The 26360-nt window shown below is 49.5% G+C and overlaps 1 protein-coding gene across 36 annotated transcripts in view; it reads left to right on the top strand.

Annotated features, from left to right (window-relative positions):
* CLASP2 (cytoplasmic linker associated protein 2) overlaps positions 1-26360 on the top strand; it is a 2478243-nt gene that overhangs the window by 1440215 nt on the left and 1011668 nt on the right. For 33 of the 36 annotated variants that reach the window (XM_069613152.1, XM_069613157.1, XM_069613154.1 and 30 more), the window contains one exon: positions 10680-10787. The exons of the other annotated variants lie outside the window; for them this stretch is intronic. In XM_069613152.1, the coding sequence (XP_069469253.1) occupies positions 10680-10787 (108 nt within the window). The remainder of the gene's footprint in view (positions 1-10679; positions 10788-26360) is intronic. 36 annotated transcript variants of the gene reach the window in all.

Below are 26360 nucleotides of genomic sequence, written 5' to 3'. Positions count from 1 at the left end.
CCTGTGAGGTCCTGGTTGATGAAGCGGGTTGCTTGCGCTGTGGTTACAGTGGCTCCAGTTGGGCCTTGTTATGCCCGCGATGGGCGTCCTGTGTTGTCCGTATATCACAAATAGATCTGTTTGCGACGGCAGCAAACTCCAAAAGCCAGAAATGTGCCAGCAGGTTCCACCAGCCGAAGAGTATCGGGGACACGCTCTCCTTCCCATGCGAAGGCCTGTAGCTTTACGCATTCTCTCCATTGCCTCTCCTGCTGCGAGTCATCAGTCAGCTCGAACAGTGCCGATGCAGGATGATACTTGTCCTGGCCGAGGCAGATTTGGTACCCGGATTTTCTCAGCCTGTTCAGCATTGCCTCAGTTCAAGGTGCCAGTGGTTACGGATCTGCTCACCAGAGAAGGAGGCACAATCGTGCATCACGACCCAGTGCCGCTGAACCCGAGGGCTTGACTCCTGCAGCCCTAGAGTTTGTAGGATATGAGTTGCCGGCGCACTGCAGGGAGGTCGTTGCCAAGGCCAGATCGTCATCAACTCTAAAGTGCTACGGTCACAAGTGGAAGTGTTTCGCTACGTGGTGCCGGTCACAGAAGATCACCCCCTCTGAGGGTCATGGCCCCACAGATTCTTCCGTACTTGTTGTCCTTGGCCAAGGCAGGGCAGGGGAACGACTCTGTCAAGGTGCATCTGGCGGCTATCTCCCGCTACACCAGGTCTCCAGGAAGATCTTCTCTTTGGTCCCACCGTCTCGTCAAGAAGTTAATCAAAGGACTGTTTTGATCTTTCCTGCCGGCGAAGGCTCCTGCCCCAGCGTTGGAGCCTATGCATCAGTCCCCTCTCAATTTCCTGTCGTGGAAGACGGCTTTGCTTGTGGCCATCACCTCTGCCAGGAGGGTGGGTGAGACCCAGGCCCTATCCTGCATACATCCATATTTGACTTTCCACGAATCGACTGTGGTGCTATGGATGCACCCCTCCTTCAAGTCAAAGGTTTCGTCGGAATTCCACATCAACGACTCTTTGGTGTTGCCTGTGTTTTTTCCGAAGCCTTCGTCACCAGCTGAAAGGGCCTTGCACTCGCTGGAAGTTGCTCGTGCTCTGAAGTTCTACGTGGCTCGCACTAATAGTTTTCAGAAGAAGTCTCAACTGTTAGTGAACTATGGACAGGCATTGTCCAAGGCTTCCATCTCCAGGTGGCTCTCCGGCTGTATCGCACACTTTCATCGTTTGACAAACCGACAGCTTCCAGGCTGTCCGAGAGCTCATTCCACCAGAGCGATCGCTGCTCCCTCCTGACTTCAAACTCCTTCTCCTGGGTGACTTCAACATTCACTGTGACTCCTCAATCACAGCGACCACACTCTTCTGTGACCTCTGCAACTCGCTCTCCCTCTCCATTCTCCCCTCTGTTCCTACACACTCGGCTGGTCATACTCTTGATGCCTTTATCCACACCTATCTTTTACCCCCCCTCGTTCCCCTCCCCACACCCCGCACTCACTACTTCACTCTCCTGGTCAGACAACTCCCTCCTCTCAGCCCACCTGGGTCCTCTCGGCCCTCTGACCACAGCTCCCCCTGCTCTGCCAACCTCCTTCACGGACACCTGCCCTATGAAACAAGTGTCAGTAGGCACCTCTTATCCACATTCACCCGCCCCCCCCCCACGTCAGATTCTACCTCTCAATCTGCACTCGGCAATCTCAACCTTGCCATCTCTAACACTCTCGACATTCTTGCCCCAGTCATGATTCGCCTGAAACATGCCACCGAAAGTAACACCTGGTACGACTCTGATCTAGCAGCCGTGAATCGCAAATGCACAACTGCAGAACGGAAGTGGCAGACTTCAGGCTCAACTTCTGACAAACTGGCCTGCCGCCTTCTTCAAATACAATATTGTGTCTCCATTCTCTCCAAGAAGAGGGCCCATATCCAGGCATGCATCTCTGGAGCATCCAACAACATGGCTGAACTCTTTAAAATCTGCTAGGAACTGTTGGGGAGAATTCTCATAAATGGCTAATGTCCCTTACCTAATGAGTCCCTCAGCAGCTTTGCTGGATTTCTAGGATTTATTTTTTCCACCTGGTGAGAGTGTGAGCCTTTTTTCCCACTATTACATGTGTTTTGCTGAGTGTGTTTTCACTTTTTGTGTGATCTTGAGCACTGGAGCCTAACATACTCCATGGCCTCGTATTTTCATGTGCGCTACACAGCACCTTCAGTGCAGTGACACAGGGTTGTCTTTGAGACTTCCCACCGACTCCATTTTTTGGGGCTGACTACTGTCCCCCAGAAAAGGGTAAAGGTGCCATTAACTTTATTTTAGTCACTTTAAACCACAGACCCAGTACACCACATCTTACATGGAGTATTGGAAAGGGTTAACTCTTATCCCTTTTTGTCTGTGCCTCTTGGAGCATTGTTTCGCTCTCTTTACATGAAGACTTGGATGGTGGCTGTGGTAACTACCCTAACTTTTCTACCGCGATTATCTTATATAAACGTGGTGTTGTTTTAGGCTATTATATTAGCCTCGAACATAAACCCACTTGACCAAATACATTTTATTTTGGGTCCGACTGGGTGTACAGAGCTACAGTGGGCCGGATAGCCAGGAAGGTCGGACCCTGCTTGGGTTTTAAGAAGCGCACCTTTTATTTGTTGCTCTGCTCTGCTGCTGGTTTCTTCCCTGTGTAGTGCAGGACCCTCCAGTCTTCCTACTTTGTGTCAGTCCGACAGTCACTCCTAATGATGAGGAAACCGTTCTCAGCGCCACCCAAAAAAGAACGCTTTGATAAGAAGTACAAGGTTTCGCATTCAGCACCCAAATGCGTTCGCACACAGCCTTGCCTGGACTCACTTGTCTCTGCAGTGCCCATTAGCGATCTACCTATCCTTCATCGCATTGCATGGTACCTCCAGACAAGGAGACAAGCAACTGGATGCCTTTGGCAAAAGAGTCATCTCTATGGCTGTGACGACTGTCAAGGCGGCTAACTGGTTGACAATTCTCTCCCACTACGACTGGGAACTCTGGTTCAAGCTGGAAGTCGGAGTCGCCACTGGAACTGCAAAGAACCGAAGAAAAGCGGAGAATAAGACAGCTGCTGCAGCTCCCGAGTCCCGGTGAAGCCCTTCTGCAATCCTGAGCTATCTACCCTTCAACGACAAGAGAAGATCCAGTCCGGAGTCGTCTTCCCTTGAGCCTTGTGGGATCAACTAGCTCACCTTCCACAGGCAGAGGATCCTCTTCTTGGTTGAAATTGCTGCATAAAGCTGAAGTGGTCTGGATAGCCATCTGAAGAGTCTCTCCTGTTTTAAAGGTGCGCACCTTTTATTCACTGTTGCTTTGGCCGCTGCTGACTTCATCCCTGGGTAGTGCAGATCGCTGCAGATGTGCATCTTCTTATCCCCACGACTGAAGCTTCAGGAACCGTGAGTCTGCAGGAACTACCAGGAACAACTGTTGTAGCACCAGCTCTTCTTCATACGAATAAGGTACTGTGTCCGACTTCGAGGAACTAGGGTGAACCCTTTTCTCCTCACCAAAGGCTTGTCCTTATCTTCCTTCCCTCTTTTTACTATTGATTCCATTTTGACAATATCTAAGTACTCCTGGCAATCTCGAATCGTTACCTGTTCTAACCTTGTAATCCTCGACAACAGGACCCCTGCCCATTGACACTGGCGCAGGCCTATTGACTTTTATCGACGTTTTAGAAAGTGTCTCTTGATTCTATCTGCCTTGACAAAAGTATTGCCTATGATTTTTATCCACAACTCTCTTGTGTTAATTCATGTGCTAAGTGTGTTTGACTACGGCAATATTTCTGTTCACGGGTACGCTTCTCTTTGGTAAGACCGAACTGTCATTACTGTCAAAAATTGATTGCGTGCTAACCCCCGGTAACGCCTTTGTTTAACAACACCGGTCTGTCAAATCCAAAGGTACTTACCTTGAATTGTTCTGCACAAGGGGAATTGGTCGTGTGTAGTGTATTTTGAAGTGTGGTTTTAATTTAATGGAATTGAAGTGTTTTGTGAACAGATGGTCTAAAAATAAATGTACTTTTACTTTTTAACCAGAAACCTTGAGTCAGTGTTTGTAGTCTTTTGTGTAATCTCTACTACTGCTCATTTGCTCTTGAGATAAGTCTGGCTGCTCCGCTACTGCTACCACTCTAACTGTGTAGTACAGGCTTGTACCAAAGGTGAAATTGTACTACCACCTGTAGTCTTAATCTTGTGTAGTGGTCCCTAAGGGCACTGCCCAGCATTCTGCCTAACAACACCACTTCAGGTTTTCCTTAATGCCAGTTGGCAACTGATATCGAGGTCTTGGGAGGACAAGCTTCACCTCACACCCTCCTTTCAAAACACCCTCCTATGGTGGTGGAGTCATCTCAACCTCAGGGGCCCCCTTTCTCTTTCCAGCACATCAAGTCACAGTGACCATGGATACCTCCCAGGAAGGATGGCGAACTCACACGGGGGAATTCATGGCAGAGCCCTGTGGTTGCCTGAAGAAAACGCCCTGCACATCAATTATGTTCTTCGCCCTGAAATCCTTCAAACCATAATTGTAGAACTGGGCGGTTCGCGTTTTCACAGCTAAAACCACCACCATGTTCTATGGTCGCAAGCAAGATGAGACACACCCTCCGATCTTGTCTGCAGAGGCGCAGGCGCTGTGGACATGGGCACTGGCGCACAGCATGTTCCTTCTTCCATTCCATCTGCCAAGGATCCATAATACCATAGTGGACTCGCTCTGCATGGAACTCCGGTCCTACCATGAATGTGTGCTTCACCATGGCCAAGTTCTCTGTTTCTTCTCTGGGTAGGGTAATCCGGAGATCGACCTGTTCGCTACTGCAATCAACAAGAAATGCACCAGGTTTGGTAGACGGTTTTCCCAAGGCGAGAGCCTCGGGGGCGTGTTCTCGTTCCCATGGCAAGAACTGTTCCTTTAGACATTTCCTCTGATCCCTCTGCTAACTTGAGTTCTCAGTAGCCTGAAACTGAACAGCTGCATGATGATCCAGGTGGCCCCGGCCTTTCCGCAATAAATTTGTTACTCGGGCCTGCTTCACCGATTGGTTGCTCCCTGCATCAGGTAGCCTCTGCTCTCCGACCTTCTCGTCAGAGACAGCGGGTCCGTCCTGCATCACAACCTGCAGTCCCATAACTTGACAGCATGGCTCTTGCAGCCCTAGAATTCGAAAACACTGCTACCTACACACTGCAGAAACACCTTGGTCAGGGCAAGAGCCCTATCTACATTCTCCTGCTACAGAAGCAAGTGGAAACGCTTTACGATATGGTGTGCAACTCAACACCTGGAACTGTTGAACATTCAGGCTGCACACAATGTTTAGCACACTCTTATATCTGGTTTCATTTAGTAGCCATTTAGTGCTACACACATTCCTCAGGTAGGCCTTCCCTTTTGCCACAGATGTTGTTGAAAGAATTCCTGAAAGGGACTGTTTTGCTCCTTTCCCGCTGTCAGACGACCTGTTCTAGCTTGGGAGCTCAACGTGATCCTCTCGAAGCTAATGGGCCGTCCTTCCCAGCCTCTACACAGAGCCTCCTTGAAGTTTCTCACCTGGAAGACGGCATTCCTCGTTGCCATTACGTCAGCCAGACAGGTGTAAGAACTGCAGGCCCTCTGCTGCAAGCCTCCCTACTTGACTTTATATAAGTTTAAGGTGGTCCTTCGTACAAACCCTTCCTTCATGCCGAAGGTTTCTTCTGCATTCCACCTAATGAACCCTTGATCCTGCCAGTGTTCTTTGGCTCTCCTTCATTTCCGGCGCAGTAATTCTTAAATTTCCTGGCTGTCACCCTAGCCCTCAAATTATATGTGGCTTGCACAAAGAGTTCTGGAAGTCATCACAATTATGTGTTGCATTCAGACGTGCTTTCAAGGGCAATGCCCATTAAGTCTTCTATTGCTAGATGGCTGTCTGCATGCATTTCCTACTGCCATAGTTTGGCTAATAGTTCCCTTCCATGAAGACTCAGAGCAAAATTGTCGATCTTTGTGACTTCTACTCCAGCATTCCGGTCTGGTGTTCTTTTTCTCGACATCTGCAGGAAGCCACGTGGAGGTTTGTCCATACCTTCACAAGATTCTACTGCATCAATAGGGATTTCAGGGAGGAGCCCTGAGTTGGCCAGCAATGTTCCACAACCTGTTCAAAAGAGGTGTGTTCCAGAGGTGAGTTGGTTGCCTCTGTTGAGTTGTGCCTCCACCCGTTTTGGTTGTGTATATTTACTGCTGTATAATCTTATTCAAGAGCATGTGAATCCATGAAAGAGCCAATGCTGTAGAAGGAATAAGATACTTACCTGTAACTCCTGTTCTTCAGCATTTGTATCTTTAATGGATTTACATGCAACCCTCACTCCTACCCCTGTCTGGCTCTTCCTGGTTCTTAATGCCACATTACGTGCAGTGCCAAATCTGAAGATGGCTACCAGGGGTGGAGCTAAGGTGACCTGCCTAATTGGCTGTGGGCAGTATAACCCAAAAGGACTCTAGTATAGCACTAAAGGGACAAGCAGTTTAGACATTTAAAGGTAAACTGCTTAAATATTACCAAGGATTCCCAGCCCGACGACTGGGAATATTCAAGAGCATGTGAATCCATGACAGATAGCAATGCTGGAGTACAGGTAAGAAACGTATTCGTTACTCACTGTAATAGACTGGAAGGGTGGGACATAACAAGATTATTTGATAGTAAAAACTATCAGGAAACCTCACTATTACAATCTGGGATGCAATAAAGATGGTTGTCGGAGGGAAGTTAATAGCCCCTCCAGATCAAAGAAGAGAGGGTTAAAGCTAATGAAGATGAACTTTCATCCCAGTAAGCAACCCGAGAATCGCAGCATAAGGAGCTTTGTCCACCTCATATAGAAAGCTGAGGACTGTTGGGACACTACTTAACACTCTTAAGACCAATACGGCTGAAAGCACTAACTTTGAGGTGAAACCGTGCTTCTTGGAGTATGGAAATAGGGTACAGTCACCAGTGGCTAAACAAATGAAAACCAGCCATAACACATCTTTTTCCCACACAATAAAATCTCCAAGATGGGATGGAAGTTGGGCTCTGAAAGGACAAAGTTGGCTCTGATAGGAAGAATTGGAAAGATTTTAACAAGTTCTTACATTTTCTACACAGATCTGAAGCCTGTGATTCAGTGGCAGTCAAACTACCAAAAGCAGGTACAACTGTACTGTCATATGTGACGAATCATGTGATTCAGTTACTTTTCTGCAAGAGGGTGCGGGGGGTACTTTCCTTGTGAAGCTAGGGAGGTAAGCATGCTACGCGATACCCTCCCTAGGGCTACCTATCCAGGAGAGACTCCCACAAGCCCCCCTCCCCCACCATGTGGACAAGACTCTCGTTCTGATGATGAAATCCCTTCCCTCTCAATCAGCAATCCACCAATCTCAATCTTGTTGGAAGAAGACAAGAATCCTTGTACATCTGTCTGAAGCCAAGTACCTTCCGGATAGAAGAAACCCAATGGAGTCATAATGAATGTGGCTAGGACAGAGGAGGAGGATTTACATGAGACTCTGGGGAAGTCCTAGAGCAGTGTAATAAGAGTGGGATGGAGAGCAAGCAAAATTCCGAGAAGCCTGGGAAGTTCAAAGGGAGAGACAGTGATATGGCTTCCGACGAGGAAAGGAAGCGTAAACTTATCGGTGCCCAAAGAGCACCACGATGCAGGCAGGCTCTGGAGAGCCAACTAGACCAGTCCAGTTCACGGAGGAGAGACGTCCGGACAGAACGTGGAGAGAGAGAAACTTGCTGCATACTGCCCAGGCAGTGAAGCTGATGCAGCGAAAGAAGGTTCTCTGTGGGAACTACGAGGAAGTCATTGCTTTTCTGAAGACGAGGAGTATTACCTCAGGGAGGCAGAGACCACGTATGTAGAGGCATCAGAGTGTGCCAGATGAAGAAGGAAGCATTGTAGAAGATGTCATCTTGACACAGAGAAGAGGAGCAGGCTCAAAGATGTGACCCCCGGTTCACACATTTAAAGGGGAGAGCGGGAGACCCTGGAAAGACCCCAATAAGAACTATTACAGTATCACAGTGCTCATACTCATCACAGTGAAACTCAGTTGTAAGTAGAGTGATGATAGCTGGGATACTTGTACTAGTGAAAGTGTGCAAGATGAGTAATCGCAATCACTGGGCTCATCATACTCGTCCCTGTAAGAAAGCAAGTGACCAAGATAGTGAGAATCTTTATTGTGACCTTCATAATCTTCCCAGTAGAAAACAAAGTAATAAGAACTGTGACAATAAGTAGATTGGTTACAATTCTCAAGAGATATGTTGGACATTAGGATAAGAAAAACTGTTTGATTTGTCACAAGGAATGGCAGCCAGGGGAGTGGGGGGGAGGGGGGGTTTGGCCAACTCATGAGATGGGGAAACCAGCTGGTAGGAAAAGTCCCCGAAGGGAATTGAACAAATTAATGCAACAGATAGCCAAGAACTATCTGAAGATGCTCTGCTAAGACAATGGGGCTAAGAAAACACCCCAGGAGAAGCCAGTCATTCTCCTGGACTTTAGTTGTTTAGTATAAGTGGTAGGATCAGAGCAGCTTAGTTTTAGACGGAGGACAGATTTTTACTTTGGACTTCACTACTGACGACAAGCACACTAGTTAGTTGTGTTAGGTAGGAAAACCCATAGCTTATGAAAAATTAGGCATTTTTCTCATTTCGACAAAAGATTTTAAGAATGGCAGGCTCTGGTCTGTCTACTGTTTCTGACCCTCCAAACAGAGAATGAAAAGGAGGACCTAGAATATCAGTTTTCTAAGGAGGCTATCACAATTTGAAAGTCGTCAAAAGGCAGGAAGTCAGTGGGTTCTCAGACATTTTCTGCTTACCCAGAGTCTGTCCCAAAAAACGGAATGCCAATTTTCTTCCCCATCAGGCGTATTTCAAACACTATAAAATAGGCCCCAATCTCTCCCCTAAACCCCTCTCCTACAAACCTGGAGAGGGCTCTACAATGTGTTCCTTGTTTAGACATATTTTTCTGATTAATACTAATGTAAAGTTGTGTGCATGGGTTGGCAGTAACTGGATTCAGAGCTTTTTCCCGATGTTATTCAAACCCAGTAAATCAAGTTTTCTTTCTCATGGAGCACCTTGATACTGCCCTTGGGTGGTAGCGGTGTGCCATACAAATCAACATAAAGAGGTTTGGATAAATGGTGTTGAGTACAGAGTTGGCGTTAAGAAATTGTTAAACGTTGACATCAGTGACCTGTCAAAAAGGATTTGGATGGCATCTGAGTAATAATAGTATTGTGAACTCAAAAATTATTAATGGTTGTTACTTTGTTATTGGGGTTTGCACTGCACTCCACTGCCTTTTGCTTCTTCTCCAGGCGTCCATGGATCTGGAAGTGAACATGGGGGTCGGGTTGTTGGAGAAGGAGAGCGAAAAGACCATGTTTTGTGCTTAACTTTTGGTGTGTGTAGAACACGAGCAACTGGCGTCTTTGTGTACACCAGCAAAGTTTTGGTTCCCGATGTGGTAGCTCAAGCGTCTAGCTTAACAAGGTGTTTTGGCCCTGGTTGGGGATGGAATTTATGAGAAGTAGAAAGAATTCACTGTTTTGGTGTGGAGAGATGGATATGTTTAGCCATTTCTGTTTGTGGGCATGCAGTGAGTGAGGGTAGATGAAACATGAGTTTGTTAGTGGGTTATGTTCATTAATGGCAGGTTGCAATGTTTGTGTTAACTATGCTCTTTCTCACTGGTTTTGGTTATAGAGCAGTCTTGAATGTGCATTCTTAATCTTTATTCTGGTTTTCGGTGGTGTTTCAAAGAATAGTGGTTTATCTTTGATGTACATACATAGCATGCTGGTCCAAAAGTTGTTTTGGTTGAGTTAATTTTGAATTTTTCTGCAGTTTACTGGAGATGTACTATATTTTAGAAAGGAAGCAGAGTTGCCAGACTAGGTGGACCTAACAGCCCATCTCTGCGTCCGTATTTGTGCAGAGAGCCCTACAGCTGTTTGTCATACGTTGGGCTATAATGCATCAATGCTTTATTACTTTCAACAAGGGAAATGTAAACTGAAATTTATAGAGAAACAATACCTGAGGAGCTGCTGTGTGTCTGGGTCTTCTGTATTTTGGGGTGTATAACTGCTCCCATCTAGATCTCTTGGTTGCTTTACTCTTTGCTTGGCAGGCCTACGTTTCCCCAGCCTGCTTTTGACTGTGCTTGACTTTATCTTGAGATGACAGAAGTATGTCAAGAGGATGCAGTTTGGCTTTTAATCCTTCCATTGGTTTGTCATTGTCACAGTATATCATTGCAACTATTTCTGTCCTCTTTTCTGGAAAATAAATCTCAACCTAATTTATAGTTTGCACTGACCGTGTTCTGAAAGGAATGATAGGTAACAGGTTTAAGATTCCTTCAGGCTATTCAAGGTTCTTGAGTTTTAAAAATGCAATAAGGATAGGGCTTTGTGTAAGTGTAAGTAACTTGTTGTCTCAGTTGTAGTGTATACATTTGAATTGGATCATGTACCAATAAATCTTCATCTTTTCTTGTGTCTTTTCCCCTTCCTATCTTTGCTTCTGTTTATCTGTACCCTGAATCATACTAGCCCGAGGGAGCCGCATTCCTCGTCCTAGTGTGAGTCAGGGGTGCAGCCGGGAGGCCAGCCGCGAAAGCAGCAGGGACACAAGCCCTGTCCGCTCTTTTCTACCCCTTGGTAAGTACTGCACTTTGAGACTCTCCCTTTGCATGGCTTGTATTACCTTTCATCATCTCCTACTTCATATATCCTGCTTCACCTTCGTTAGTTTGTAGGAGACGTTCACCAAATGTTTCCTTGGCTAGAGCATTAATTAATTAATACTTGTGTACTGAACATTCTAAAGTAAGTGCTATTGTATTTCATGCAGTACTTTATACTTACTGTACAAATGTTCAATGCTTGTGTGTTTATATATATTTCTGAGGCTTGTGGATCTACTTGGATCACATGCTATGCATAGGCCGACATCTAGGGTAGTCACGGAGTATTACATGATTTGTTTTTGTAACTCGAAAAGGGACATCGACTGGGCGTGTTATAAATACTATCTCTAGTCCGACGTCTACTGTACCCATGGTCCTTCATGCGTCGAGGTCCCTCAGATTGTTTTGATTCCGACATGTTAAATGAATTGTAGCGCGAGTACAGATGTAATAAAGCAGAAAGATAGCGATAAAGCAAGAAACATCCATGCACTTTAGACTCCACAGAGGAGTAAGGGAGGGGGGCATGTGAATCTAAGCATATACAAGCATCAAAAATACGATTATAGTGAGTAATGCATGCCTTCTGAGGTTTGTGGATTTGCTTAAATCACATACTATGCATAGATTAGCAAGTAGTATGTGGAGAAGGAGGTGAGTTGAGAGAATGTACAGCAGCAAATTGATGTTTTAGCACCGCTTGTCCCACCTGTGAATCTGCTTTAGTGTTTGCCAATGCATAATGCTGTGTAAAGGTATGAATGGAACTCCAAGTAACTGCTCTGAAAATCGTGTCACTGGTAGAGTGAACTCTAGGAGTGAAAGATAGGATCTTTTTTTATAGTGAATAGCACAGCTGTATGCACTTGACTATTCATCTGGAGAAGGCATTTTTAGAGATGTGATCACCTTCCCTACCAGGTGCTATGGAAACAAAGAGCTGATCTGTTTTCCTTAGAGGTTTTGTTTACGTGGTACAAGACCGTCCTCCATAGATCTAAATTATGGAGGCTTCTTTCCGCGAAATTAGATGTATTTTGGAAAAAGGTAGGTAGTTCAATGGCTTGATTGACATGGAAATTGGAGATGACTATTGGTGAAAAACTAGGATGTGTTATAAGACTTGTGAATCACAAAGAAAGGGTCTTGAACAGATAATGCCTGTAGCTCACTGACTTGTCTTATCGAGGTGATGGCTACCAGAAAGGCGATTTTGTAGGTTAAGTGTTTTAGGCTGGCCTTGTGCATAGGCTCAAAAGGCAGACCCATGAGCTTTGAGAGCACAACATTAAGGTCCCAACCTGCTGGAGGGTTAGAAATGGGAGGGTATAATCCCTTCACTCCCTCCATGAAAGCCTTGATAACAGGAACTTTCCACCAAGACACCTTGTTCTGTGAAGTGGTGTATGCGGACAAGGCCGCTAGGTGTACTTTCATGGCATTAAATAATAGGCTAGAGGCTTGTAGATGGAGCATGTAGTGTAGAATGTTGGATGGTGAACATTCACTTGGATTTAAGGATTGTGATCTGCAGCATACCACAAACCTCTTCCACTTGTTGAAGTAACAGTGTCTGGTGTTGGTTTTCCCTGTCTCCTTTAGGATATCCATACACCTTTGCGGAAGGTTTAAGTGACCAAACTCTGACTTCAGGAGTCAGGCTGCCAGGTTCATAGACTGAGGATGTGGATGGAATGCCATCCCTTTGTGTTTTGACAGCAGGATGGAGGTGCACAGTGTTAGGCAGAAACCTGTGCAGTTCCCTTAGGGACCACTTGTCACGATGCCCGCTCCCGGGGAGCCGGCTCAGGCCCTGCGTCCCCGAAAGCGGACATCAAGTCCCCGGGGAAGGTCCCAGCAACCCCTTATAGGGGCCATTTGGACAGCGTCCTGGCGCCTATGGCGCCAGGCTCATAGAAAATGTCAGTCCTGGCGCCATAGGCGCCAGGCTCATTATGAAACTGTTTGGGTGCACTTACCTGATGCAGACCATGCTGCAGAACCCCGGCCTCCTTGAGGCCTGAAAGGAACTACTTTACCTGTGGGACTCATTTACCACCCGGGCGTGGTCGGGGAAGGATACATACCTGATTGGAGGAAGGACACATTCTAGGAACTTCTTCCAAGGCTATTTAAACCACACCCGATCAGCCACACGTGCTTCGCATTGTTCTGCATCTAGCAGCTGGACGCTCACCGTGTCTGCTCCTGCATCTTGACTTCTGCCACACCTGCCAGCATCCTGAATCACCTGCAAAGGAAGGGAACAAGAGAACAGAAGAAGGAAAAGGCCTCACCTGCTAAATCTGCATCCCAGAGACATTTCGCCGACAATCCTGAAAAGGAAGACATTTATTTTTAAAAGCACATCGCATCGATCGCTGCAGCGCCGCATTCTACTCACCTTTACAGGGCGCCTCCATGTTCAGCAGCGACCATCCAGATTCGCAGTCGCGCCCCCGCGCCTAGGGAGAAAAAGACAAGAACAAAGGTGAGAGAAAGAAGGGAAAAGGGAAGCTAAAACTCCATGCCAAGACTTACCTGTTGGGTCATTCCCTTTTCATTTCGGGTCCGCGCCGCATCCAGGCATTTTCGGACCCCGGCCCCTTAGGGGAAAAAGACATCAGCGTTAATGAGTGAATGAAAAGACATTACCAAAACACTCATTAAAGACTTACCTGATTTCCACAAGGATTTCACCGCTCACCTCGGGTCGGTGCCTGTTCCCCGGCATTCCGTACCCCGGCCCCTATGGGGAAAAAGATACTAGCATTAAAACATTAATGCATGGACACAAGGGGAACCACTTATAGAAAAAACTTACCTGGAAGCCAAGCAAGTTTGGTTCTCACCCATCCGAAAATCCAGTGACGTAACTGGATACCAACGCGCTCCTGCATCAGAAGCAGGATGGAGAGCTCGTCCTTCCAGACCCTAAGGTGAGACGCTACGGGGAAGCACAGAAGGGTTTTGAGGAGGGTGAGAGGGGTAAGTGGGAGGCCGATTGCATTACCCCGCAGACAGTTAACCCCCTATTCACACATACAGAAGGATACTTCTGCGAGTCAGACAAGCCAGATCTTGGGCCCAGTCCAGTCCGTCTTCCGAACCCTGCGCATCACCTTAGATGAGGTCACAGCAGCGCGAACCAGGCCAGCGCCCCCGTGGGAGTCAGGTGAGCGTTACACCACTGCAAAAAGTTTAAGACTACAGGTGTTAGCAGTAAACCCAATTGGTAGCAGTTTGTACCACCCAGATTTACCTGGTAGCTGTGGCTGAGCAGTCAGACTTCTCTCAAGAAGAGTTAGGCAGTATATAGAGTATACACAATAGGGCTAAAAATACAGTAGCACAAGCAAACGCTGACCAGAGCTTTGGTATAAAAGTATATAATTATTTAAAAACACACTTGTAATAATACACTGGCACTAATATGTCAAGCAAGTTCAAACACAGTCACTAGAAATATATACACCTCCCTAATTAATTATTTGACAAGTCTAGGTTAATACACCACTTATTTAGAAAAACAGAGGTGAGCGTGTAACCATAGATGGCACTCCAATAATTATTTAAAAAGGGAGAAAAAAGGCAGAATAGGGAAATTACACAGTACCAACACTTTTAAGAACTCACACAAGTCAAGAAAGGCAGGGTCTACTGTAGAACAAAAAGTTCATAGGCCAGGCCCACTCTTGGAGAGAGCAAGGTGGAATGTGCCCAAGATCACACAGTGGAAATGCACTCAGTCTTTGCAGAAAAGTCAAAGGAGGTTGGATCAAGTTAGAAAGGTAATGTTAACAGGTCCGAGGTCACCCCAGGATAGAGAGTCAAGGATTTACGGGACACCTTGGACAGTCTGTTGCAAGGGAGACCAGGCGGGACACAGTACCTGAAATGGTGAGAAAGCTCCAGCTGGGGCAGTTGTTCCTGGCAGCGGGTGCAAGTCGGGGCTTCGTCCAGGGGAAGAGAAGATCTTGACGTGGAGGAAAGCTGGAGGTCGTTGCACTGCCAGGGAAGAAACCAGCTACGGAGATTCTCGGTTAAAAGGTACTACCCTTTTATTCGCGGTAGTGGTGAAGCGTGGCTATCCGGCCGCCGGGGTGCTTGGCACAGGCGATTCGACCACAAGACTATCCAGGAAGGCGAAAAAGGCGAACTGGTTGGTCCCACCAGCTCAAAGGGGAGAAGACTCTCCTGTCGTCGGGGAAAGTGGTGAGTTTCATACAGCAGGGCTCCACCAGTGGTGTCGTCGTTGTAGATGGCTCAGCTTCTCCCCTCTTCGGATTCTTTAGGTCCTGTGGCGACTTCTGAAGTTCCAGTCCCCAAAGCCCTGCTTTTATGCAGAAAACCCCCATTAATCAGCCTAGCTGTCAATCAAACATGCTAAGTGGTGAGCCGGGCGGCTCACCACTGGGCCAATCACACAAGAGTGCGACTTGAGTTGCCAAGGCAACTCAGTCCAGGGTGCCTATTCTCCCCCCTTCCACACATCCTGTAGACCCAGACAGAGTGGCACCACTTTTGGAGGCTTCTGTGCGGAAGCCCTCCAAAAGTGGAACAAAGGGCTCGACTTGGTTTTAAAATGGTGTTTGTGTTCGCCTCTGAAACGCCAACCCGAGTTCTGGCAAAAAGTCCCAACCGGGGAATAAATATTAAATAAACAACCCGGCGGTATCTTTAACATTGCACCAAAAAGTGGTGCGTTTAAAATGAATGGGAAAATCCCATAGGAAATATTCAGGTGGAATATTTTGCGTGGTATCCACTGCCACCAGCCAGAAACTCGACAAGGGGGGACTGGATAGTGCCCCTTGGAAAACAGACCCAGGGGCAATCAAATTACTCCTACCAGTACTTCCACAATATTATGGTTTGTACTGGTTCTGTTCACAATTTGAGACTAGTAAAGTCAATGGTGACTTTACATGCCCTGGGAGACGGTAGTCAGTCCCAGGGTATGGAGTCTATGTTTGGGGGTCACTATGACACCCCTGCGTTACTGCACTGAGGGTGCTGTGTAACACACATACCAAAAACACATGAAGCCCTATGGATTAAAAGACCCCATAGCCCATAAAACATATTACAAAGTCAAAGGACATTCTCAAATAATGCCTAAGAGTGGGAGAAAGAGTCTCGCTCTTAGCAGGAGAAAAAAAATAAAACCCAAAAATCCAGCAAAGCTGCTGGGGGACTCACTAGGTTAGGAAATTCAGCCTAAACAGAGAATTCTCCCTAACACACGGAAGTTTGATTGGTTTGAGCAGATTGTCTTGCTCACATTGGAGCGATCAGGATTAGAGTAACTTGTTCCTGGTGCATCTTGTTCACTATCCTGCTCAGGAGTGGTGTATCTGGAAAAGCATAAGCACATTTCCCTGACCAACTCATCCACATGGCGTTCCCCTTGGATCCAGGTTCAGGAAACCTGAATGCGAAGTCTGGGCATTGTGCGTTTTGGCTTGTGGTGAACAAGTCTAAGGGAGGGTGATTCCACTGGGAAAAGATTTCGTCTAGAATATTTGTTGATTTGCCACTTGTGTTCCTCTGGCAGAGGTTTATGATTGCAGTGTCTGCTAGAGCGTTGAGTTCCCCTGGAACATGTGTTGAGACTAGGAAAATGTTCCGCATGAGTGGCCACTTCCACCTATTTTGGGATAACCTTGACAGACTTGGAGAATGTGTGCCTCCCTGTTTGATTATATAAAATATGGCATTGGTGCTGCCTGTGAAGACTTGCACTGTCTGACCTACCAGATGCTGCTGAAAAGCCTGCACAGCTTTGAGAACTGCCAGATCTTGTAGGAGGTTGATGTGGTTTTGGGCTGTGGTGTGTGACCACAGGCAGTGAACTGTGTGGTGAAGGGAATTGGCTCCCCATCCGGAGAGTGCAACGTCTGCAGCTCTCCAGCATGGGGTCTAGCATGGATTCTCATGCTTATGAATATTCCCCGTCGCCAGACCGGGAATCCTCGGTAAAAGAAAGAACAGTTTCACTTTTGTTTATAAACTGTCTTTCTCCTACAAACCAATCACTTTGCTCTGGGTCATACTGCAGTCAGCCATTGACTGCCCTCTCCCTAAGCCCCTCCTCTGGCAGCCATCTTCAGATTTTTACTGCACGTTCAAGTGTTGGGAGTCCTCGCGTTTCGCTATTAGCTTTCTGAGTTTTTCGTGTTTTTTTGGCTAGGAAAACCCTATTTTTGTTAATTGAGCCCATGTGCTCCATAGTTTGTTCATTCGATCAATGGAGATGCATTTTTCAACAGCTTCCATCGCGCTCAATGGTGAAAATCATTGAGCGTTTCTTCTTGTAAGCTTCCAGAAGACCATCAGTCCTACACCGCTCGGGATCATGTCGGAGGAGGAGGACAACGGGGCTTCCCTCTTGAAGATCTACACCAGCTGCGGTTTTCAGAATGTTTTCACGGACGACAAGCATTCCCATTGCCTGTTTTGTCTCCACCCAACGCACAAGGAAGAAGACTGCGAGATCTGCCATGGCTTCTCCAAGCGCATGAAGAAGGATCGGCACGTCTGGCTGGCGATGTGGTTTAAGGCCAGAGCCTCTATCCCGAGTGGTTCACAGTGGCATTCCTCCTCCTGATACAGCCAGCCAGAGCGGGCTCCTAAGTTCTTTGAGGGTGCTCCATTTGTGGGGGCCTAAGACGAGGCCAAGCACTGCAAGTCCACTTCCGCCGGGGTTGCCGCGCAAGCGGGTCCCGCGACTGTCAAGGCGCTTTCATTGTCTCCATCAGCCTCAATCTACTGCCATCGCTCCGGTTCTTCGAAGAGAAATTCAGCTAACGCTGGAAAGCTGCGAGAGAAGCCGGAGAATGCCAAGCAGGACAAGGTATCTGACCTACCAGCCGAGGCCCAGGTGATACAGGCCAGATCGTCCTCTTCAATCGAGGTGGTTGCTGCCGCCCTCTCAAAGGGGAAGGTGGCTGGCCTGCAAGGTACCCGGCGGTGGTCAGGATGGCTCTTCCTCCCAGACGGAGTCTTCGGCCAAACTTACGGAGAAGATTCCGGAAAAGAGGATGCCGGACCTTACCCCGAAACCAACCCCTCAGGACCCGAAGAAGGGGGTGGGGGGCCGTGGAAGAACTCAGGGCGCAGATATTTGTCGCCGACAATGATATAGCTGCCATTCGCACCATCCCGGAGGAGGGGGTGACGACAACGGTTCTATGTTATTTCGTCAAATGATTTTACATTGTGGGACTTTTCATAGCCACCCTTTCATCGCCAAAACCTCCTTTTATTTATATATGGGGGGGCTTTGCCCCCCAAACCCTCCTTTCTTAAATAATCATACCCCAAACCGCACCAAACACCCCCCCCCCCCATAAAGTTGAAAAAAAAAAAGTTTTTGGCGATGAAAGGGTTGGCGATGAAAAGTCCCACGATGTAAAATCATTCGACGAAATGCGTGTATACCGACGACAACGAGAATGTCGAGGAGTTGCCCGCTGGATGTGGCAGGGACGACGACATCGGCAGAGGAGACGACACAGGCGCTGGGTCCAGCAACCCTGTTTTCCAGGCGCCTCCCAGAGATGTGTTGCAGGATATTCTCTCGACCCTCCACACGCTGGTGTCGAAGATTCATAAGAGGATGCCACGGCACCACTGGAGATGACCCCGTTGACACTGGGGCCACCACCACAGAAGAAGAGGAGGGGACAACCTACACCTCCGTTCCAACTGTCACTGCCTTCCCCCTAGAGAGACGGGGACGGACACGGCAACGACGGACACCGACTACAATGGCAGACTTTCTCCACCACCAAGAGCATCTCTGCCGGAAGAAGTGGGTTCTCTTCCAACTTTACCCAGAAGAGGAGGAGGGCTTCCTGTATCAGCTCTGAGAGGCAAAAAGAAAGACCATGTTGTCGTTACTGCTCGTGGGCGACATCTAGAATGAAGGGCTGGCATTGCTGAAGAACCCCTCCTTGGCCCCGGTGAAGAGGGACCGACTAGAGAAGTAGTACCGGATGCCCGAATCTGGACCCAAATATTTGCGGACCCAATCATCGCCGGACTCTGTTGTCTCGGCTGCAGCTAGGAAGAATTCGCCCAACCCGTCTTCAATCTCTGTTCCCCTGACAACAAGGGGAAGAAATTGGACGCTGTGGGACGTAAGTTCATTTACTCAGCGACGACTGTCAAAGCTTCCAACGCCTTAACAATTCCAGCAAGGTAACACCGGGAGCTATGGTACAAGATGGCTCTGATCCTGAATTTTTTCTCCGAGTACAAGCGGGTAGAGGCAATGGATATCCTTCAGGAAGGCGAGGTCGCGTCGGACCATGCTATCACTGTGGCCCTGGGCATTGCGAACACGGGGTTCCGCCAGATGGGAAACAGTCTGCCTTCGTCGTCGTGGCTGGCTGAAGGCCACCAACTTCAGACAAGAGATCCAGATGAGGGTCCTGGACATGCCGTTCGACAGACCATATTTATGAAAGGCAATCGATGACTCTCTTCAGGCCATCAAAGTCGACACGGAGACGGCCCGTGCCCTCATCATGCTGCAGCAGCACCATCCGTCCTTTCGTCCCCCAGGAGGCATGTCTGGGAGGTCTTTGAAGAGTTTCGGCGGTGGATCCTCCTCTCACCACCAACCCTCCCGTTTCACGACCCAAGAAGCCTACAGGGGCTATTCCAAAGCCTTCAGAGGTGGCTGTCGTCGTCAAGGCTCCCAGGACAGCGCGCCGGCTTCCAAGCAGGACTGAATGGGCAGAGACATTGGGCCCCCACCCCTGCACCTCGGTGGGAGGCCGGCTGGCAAACTGCGTCGGTGTGTGGGAGAACATCACCGCTCGATGGGTGCTGGACGCTCTCGCCCACGGACACATTTTGGAGTTTCAACGTAAGTGTCCGCGAATACCATCCGTGGCCGGCAGGACCAACACATCCATCAGCTGCTGCTGGATGTTTGGGCCATGTTAAGAAAAGGGGCGATAGAGCTGGTTCCAAAGCGACTGGAGTTTACTCAAGATACTTTCTGGTAAGAAAGAAGACCGGGGACTGAGGCCCATTCTCGACCTATGACGACTCAACAAGTTCATCAAGTCCCAAAAATTCAGGATGGTAACCTTGCAACACGTGCTCGGTCAACTGAAGGAGGGAGACTTTCTGTCGTCTTGGATCTGGAGGACTCGTACTTCCAAGTCGGCGCCCAGAGTCTTTACGAAGTGCCTGGCGCCGTGGCGGCCCATCTACGGCTACAGGGAATTAATGTGTACCCGTACCTCGCCGACTGGCTCCTCCGAGCCAAGTAGAAGGACATTGCTGTCGATCACTCACAGAGGACTGTCTGGCTGCTGACGGATCTGTGAACTATGCAAGATCCTGCTTAACTCCATTGCAGAATGCGTCGTTCCTGGGTTCCAGGCTCAACACTGTGTCCTGTCTAGTGGCTCCATCTGCGGAGAGGATAGCAGCCATTTTGGACAAGGTGCAACTGTTACTATCACTACAGATCGCCACGGTGAGGGCCATCAAGTCGCTGCTCGGCATGATGTCGTCATGCATCTACCTGGTCCGGCTCTGCAGGTTGTGGATGCGACCACTCCAGGAGTTCCTGGACGCCTGTTGGATCCGAGTGTCCGCAAGTTTCTAAAACAGGATTGTGCACGACAAGGAGTTCCATCGAGTGATATGGTGGTGGGGTGTGCGCTCCAACATCGCCGGGGGCGCCGACTTCCAGAGCCCTCCATACCAGGAGACAGTCACAACAGACACTTCCCTGGAAGGATGGGGAGCACACACCGAACGTCTCCATGCCACAGGGCTGTGGCTGCCAGAAGAGAAGGCACTACACATCAATGTTATGGAACTAAAGGCTGTGTGTTTTGGGCCCTCAAGACATTCCCCCCACCCCCACCCCCATCCCTCAAGGGCAAAGTGGTGAGGGTCTTCACGGACAATTCCACCGCAGTGTTTTTTACATCCGAAAGCAGGGTGGCACCAGGTCCCCGGCAATCTCCAGAGAGGCGCGGGAATTGTGGCACTGGGCCGTCGTGCAGGGGATGTTTCTCGTTCCTTTTCACCTGGCAGGTGTCAAAAACACAGTCGCTGACAAGTGGGAGCTTTGGCAGGATCAAGTGGACAAGCGCTTCCTCAAGTGGGGCACTCCCCAGGTCGATCTGTTTGCCACATCGACGAACACCAAGTGCCGGAGGTTCACCAGCAGGTTCTCCCATCCGGGGAGCTTGGGGGACGCATTCTCCTTCCCTTGGGAAGGCCCGTTTCTGTACGTGTTGCTACTACGAGTCATCAATCAACTCAGGAGGATCCTCGTCGCGCCAGCGTGGCCGAGGCAAATCTGGTACCCAGAACTTCTCAGCAGTCAAGCTGCCATTGGTCGCCGATCTTCTCACCAGAGAAGGAGGCGCAATCCTGCACCACGATCCAGGATCGCTGAATCTGAAGGCCTTGCTCCTGCAGCATTAGAGTTTGTTGGTTACGAGCGGACTGCAAACTGCAGTGAAGTCCTTGCCAAGGCAAGGGCATTGTCGACTCTGAGGTGTTACGGACACAAATGGAAGAGTTTCGCGACTTGGTACATGTCAAGGAAGATTAACCCTCTGAGTGTCACGGCTCCCCAAGTCCTTCCATACTTGGTGTCTTTGGCTAAGTCGGGGCTGGCGCACACCTCCATCAAGGTACATCTGGCGGCTTTCTTCCGCTACACCAGGGCTCCAGGACAGTCTTCTCTTTGGTTGCATCGTCTTGTGAAGAAGTTCATCAAAGGACTGTTTTGTTTGTTCCTGCCGGTGAAGGCACCTGCCCCGGCGTGGGAAGGCAACGTGGTGCTGACTACGCTCATGTGGGCCCCACTCCAGCTGATGCATCAAGCTCCGCTTAAGTTCCTGTCTCGGAAGACAGCTTTCCTCGTGGCCATCACCTCTGCCAAGAGAATAGGTGAGATCTAGGCTCTGTCCTGCAGACAGCCTTGCTTAACTTTCCACAAAACGAGGGTGGTGTACGGACGCACCCCTCCTTCTTGCCCACGTTTGTCGAAATTTCATCTCAAAGAGCCCTTGGTGTGACCTGTGTTTTTTGCGACGCCTTTGTCGCCGGCTGAAAGGACTTTGCACTCGCTAGATGAGGCTCGAGTGCTGAAGTTTTTTGTGGCCCCCGCAAAGAGTTTCCGGAAGACTTCTCTGCTTTTTGTGAACTTTGGTCCTGTGAACCATGGGAAGGCTTTGTCCAAGGCTTACATCTCCAGGTGGCTTTCCAACTGCATCACTCATTGTCACCGGTTGGCAAACGGACCGCTGCCTGGCTGTCCGAGAGCCCATTCTACCAGAGCGATCGCTGCTACAACGGCGTTCCTGTCTGGTGTGCCCCTGCTGGACATCTGCAGGGCTACTACGTGGAGGTCAACACACACCTTCATGAAATCTTACTGCGTCAACAGGGATTCCAGGGAGGAGTCCAGGGTCGGCCAAGCAGTGCTACACAACCTGTTTGCTTGAAGGTGAGCCTGGTGAGGAGGTAAGAGTGATTGCTTCTGTTGAGCCCTGCCACCTCCCATGGTTGTGTATGTATGTACTGCTATGTATTCTTGATTCATGGCATGTGAATCCATGCCAGACACCATGCTGGAGAAGGAACAATTTACTTACCTGTAACTGTTGTTCTCCAGCATGAGTCTGGCATGGTTTCACATGCGAACCCTGCCTCCTGCCCCTCTGCAGCTCTTCTTGGTATACTGCCACTTTACATGCTACCAAATCTGAAGATGGCTGCCAGAGGAGGGGCTTAGGGAAAGGGCAGTCATTGGCTGGGGACAGTATGACCCATAGCTCAGTGATTGGTTTATCGGTGAATGACCGTTCATAAACGAAAGTGAAATTGTTTTTTCTTTTACCGAGGATTCTTGGTCTGACAGGGAATATTCATGAGCATGTTAATCCATGCCAGATCTGCAACCTTGTTTTAATGCAATGCAATGCAATAAATGAACCAGTGGCAATAGCCCTGCTTATAAGTCCCTCAAGGGATGTTTCATACGCGTTAAAACATAAGTCAAAAAAACATTAGTCACGTTAGTACAGAAAAACACCAAAAGCAGACACATACTCACAAGACTCACACTCCCTTTGTCCTGACATAGTGCCACAGTATGAAGAGGCTCATTCCCCTTGGTCTGTCTCTCCAGAAAAAGAGGCCTAGAAAAGACCCTGAGGCTGTTTACCCCCTACCCGAAACAACTAGGAGGGGTACTTGGACAAAAGAACCCTTTGAGGAGACAATGGACAAAGTTTCTTCTTTTGTGGATTTTATGAATAAATTCCCCATTTGCCAAAATACATTAATTCTAGAGATGGCTCAAACCTTGGAAACAGGCCAGCCCTTGGATATTTCACCTTGGATGCCATTATTGACACTCTGGATTTGTGGCACTTGAGAGTGGGAACACCTCTCCAGTTGACAAACAATTATACTCTTACGTCCCGTCCCATTTCCTCCATACTGCATGGGCGTCCCTTCCAAGGGACGGGAGATGGAACCTTTTTCACCAGAAAAAATCTTCTTCCGCTTTAAATTTAGAGGAGCGCAGGGGTGCTTCCCAGGGAGCATGCGCTGCCCTGACACCGGCCTCCGGCGCCACACCTCGGTCCCCTTTTCCTCGCCGACGGGAACAGGCAGAATTCATCGGCGCTCTTGGGTTTGGCTTCGGCCATGTAATTTCACGCACGGATACTTCTTCTTTGTCTTTTTTTGTCTTTTTATCATTCAGGTCCTCTATCCTCAGGCGCCATGCTCCTCCACGGCGCATGCCGACTTCCACAGGGTTCAGCAGGTGTCCATCCTGCAACGGTCTCATCCCAACTTCAGACCCCCACGGCCTCTGGCTACGTTGCCTTGGCCCAGACCACGGATGGCAAGCTTGTTCAGCGTGTGGCTTCCTGTCGTCGAAAGCGCTGAAGAACCGACTAGCCAGGTGGAGGGAGCTCTTCCAGAAGTCGCCTCCAGAGGACCTCAAGAACTTTGTGAAACAGCGAGCCAGGCCCAAGGAAGGGCCGCTATGTTCCATCGCTACCCGCAAAGGAGACTCCTTTACAAGGACTCTGCCGCGTGGGAGGGACTGTTCAGGTCCTTGTACCAACCACCATGTGCACCGAGGCTGCTTCAGCTACTGGCCCTCACGCTGAGGGATCCTCAGATCCTCCCGGAGGCAGTGTTGAGGGACCAGAAGGTTCTTGTACTGGATCCTCATCCGAGGGGCTCCACCCTTGTACTGGCAATATGGCAGAGGGGGCTACGCCTTAGTACCGGCAATACGTCTGAGGTGGCGCCTAAACGCAGCGCTACCGACCCCCGGGTCGAGGATGTCACACCGAGGAGCAGGGTAGGCCTCGTGATCCACATGAGTCCTGGAGGAGGCTGGGTCCAGCGAGCCAAGCAACACATCGCAGGCACTTGGCAGGCAGCGTGACAAGATGGCCGCCACGCCAGACATAGGAACCCATCCAACGCCATTCCAGGAGTTCGGCGAAGAACGAGTGTCGAGGTGGGACTGGCCTCAACCAGGTACATGGCCGACAGCCTATCTTTCTTATGCGCAGGGCAGCGTCCCACTGCGTCCATATGGGCAGGGTATGCAGCGGCTCCAGCAGCCTTGCTACCCCGTCAGTTCCCCTTACCCCTTATCAGACCAGTGAAGAGGGGTTCTTCAAGAGGTTCCTCTGGCTCATGAAGTCACCTCGGATGGGGGTTATCCTCAAGGACGCCATCAGGGAAGTCCTCCCGACTATGCTAGCGGCACCACAAGTGCCTCCACCGACGCCCTGGCCCCAGTGCAGCCGCTGGTCCCGGCTCCCCAGCCGACCCCTCAGTCGGTTCTGTACCAGCATCCGCCGCCTCCTCAGCCCCTGGCTGCGGTCCCGGTGCCCCAGCCTCTGGCTCCAACTACTCCTCCGCAGGATCCTCCTGATCCGCAGGACACGGATGATGATGATGTTGAGGATTCTGACACGCCATCCTCAGCCAGGGCCTTCCACAAATGTCTTGCTGACCTGGCGGAATTCCTGGGCCTCTCCCAACCCGAGGTCGAGCAGCCGTCAGAGGGGGTTCTGGCTGAACTCCTCATGCGACGCCCCTCTGCCAAAACAGGGATTCCTCTGCAGATCGATGTGGTCTCCCTGGCCAAGAAGGGTTGGCTTCAGCCTCATTCAGCCCAGCGGGTCAATCGACGCCTGGACGCCAAGTACAGGCAGATGGAGGGGGATACACTCTTGCTCTCGCCCCATCCTCAGCCACACTACTCTGTGATTTCTTGAGCTTCACTATTCTCCCAAGTCTCAGTCGTCCTCAGCCTCCTCCTCTGCGGCTCTACTAGGCAGGAGGAGAAGTTCTTGGAGGCGTACAGAAAGAAACTCAATTCCAACATGTCCCTGCACTTTCGTCAAGCAAATGCCGATGCCATGCTGGCTGCCGCTATCCAGAGGTTACGGCAGGAAATTGCGAACTTCCTCCCGGAACTCCCTACGCAGAGCCAATCATGTTTTATGGTGGGGCTGGCAGTGGCCAAGCTGGTGGCGCATGACCTCATGGAATCCACTGTGGCCCATATCGACACCTCTAGCCATGCCATCTGTATCGACACGGACATGAGAAGGACTGCCTGGCTCAGGGCCACGAAATTCAACCCGGACGTCCAGGAACACACATTAGATCTACCGTTCGAGGGAGGTGGGGGGGGGGCACCTTCCACTCCACCACGGACGAGGAGCTGGACAAAAAGAAAAACCCGCTCACAAACGTCCAAGTCTTTATCCATCTTGACAAAGACCACACCCAAATTGTACACCCAGTCACAGCAGCGCTCCGACAGGGGGCGTACGTATGGAGGGTTCTGCGGCTTCCAGGAACAGAAATCCAGGCAGCTGGACCGCTCGTCATCTCGGAACCAGCGCAAGCAACAAAAAGGGGGCGGGCGGAGTAGGGGCTTTTTCCAGTCCCCCTCCTCCGCGACAGCATCCAAGGGAAAGAAGGCATGACGCGCCCCTTCGGGTCCATGTGTTCTCCAGTGGGTGGAAGGCTTGCTCTCCATACACATTTCTGGCACCAGAATTTCACGGACCCCTGGCTGATCTCCATAGTATCCACAGGGTACCGCCTACCCATCCCATCTCAACCTCTTCTCCCTCCTCCCCTCCGCTCCCTCAAGTTGGGACTGCAACTCTTCTGGCAGAGATCCGGTTGCTCGTAGAGAGCCAGGCAGTGGAGGAAGTCCCAGCCTCCCAGCGAGGCTTGGGCTTTTACTCCAGGATTTTCGCCATTCAGAAGAACCACCATTCAGGCCTGAGAGTTGTGCTGGAACTTTCCACCCTCAACCTCTCCTTACCCCTACAAAAATTCAAGATGGTTACACCAGCATTTATAGCGGAGACATTGTACCTACACGCCCCATGGTTCTTTCCTATGGTTCAAGATCATGGGCCACCATTTTCAATTCACGGTCCTTCCTTTTGGCCTCAACTTGGCCCCCAGGGTCTTTAACAGGCTTATGAATTTCGGT

Source organism: Ambystoma mexicanum, chromosome 5p, assembly GCF_040938575.1.
Source record: "Ambystoma mexicanum isolate Mex_15411 chromosome 5p, UKY_AmexF1_1, whole genome shotgun sequence".
In the NCBI taxonomy this organism is placed as follows: domain Eukaryota; kingdom Metazoa; phylum Chordata; class Amphibia; order Caudata; family Ambystomatidae; genus Ambystoma; species Ambystoma mexicanum.
This window is presented reverse-complemented; position numbering and strand designations above follow the sequence as displayed.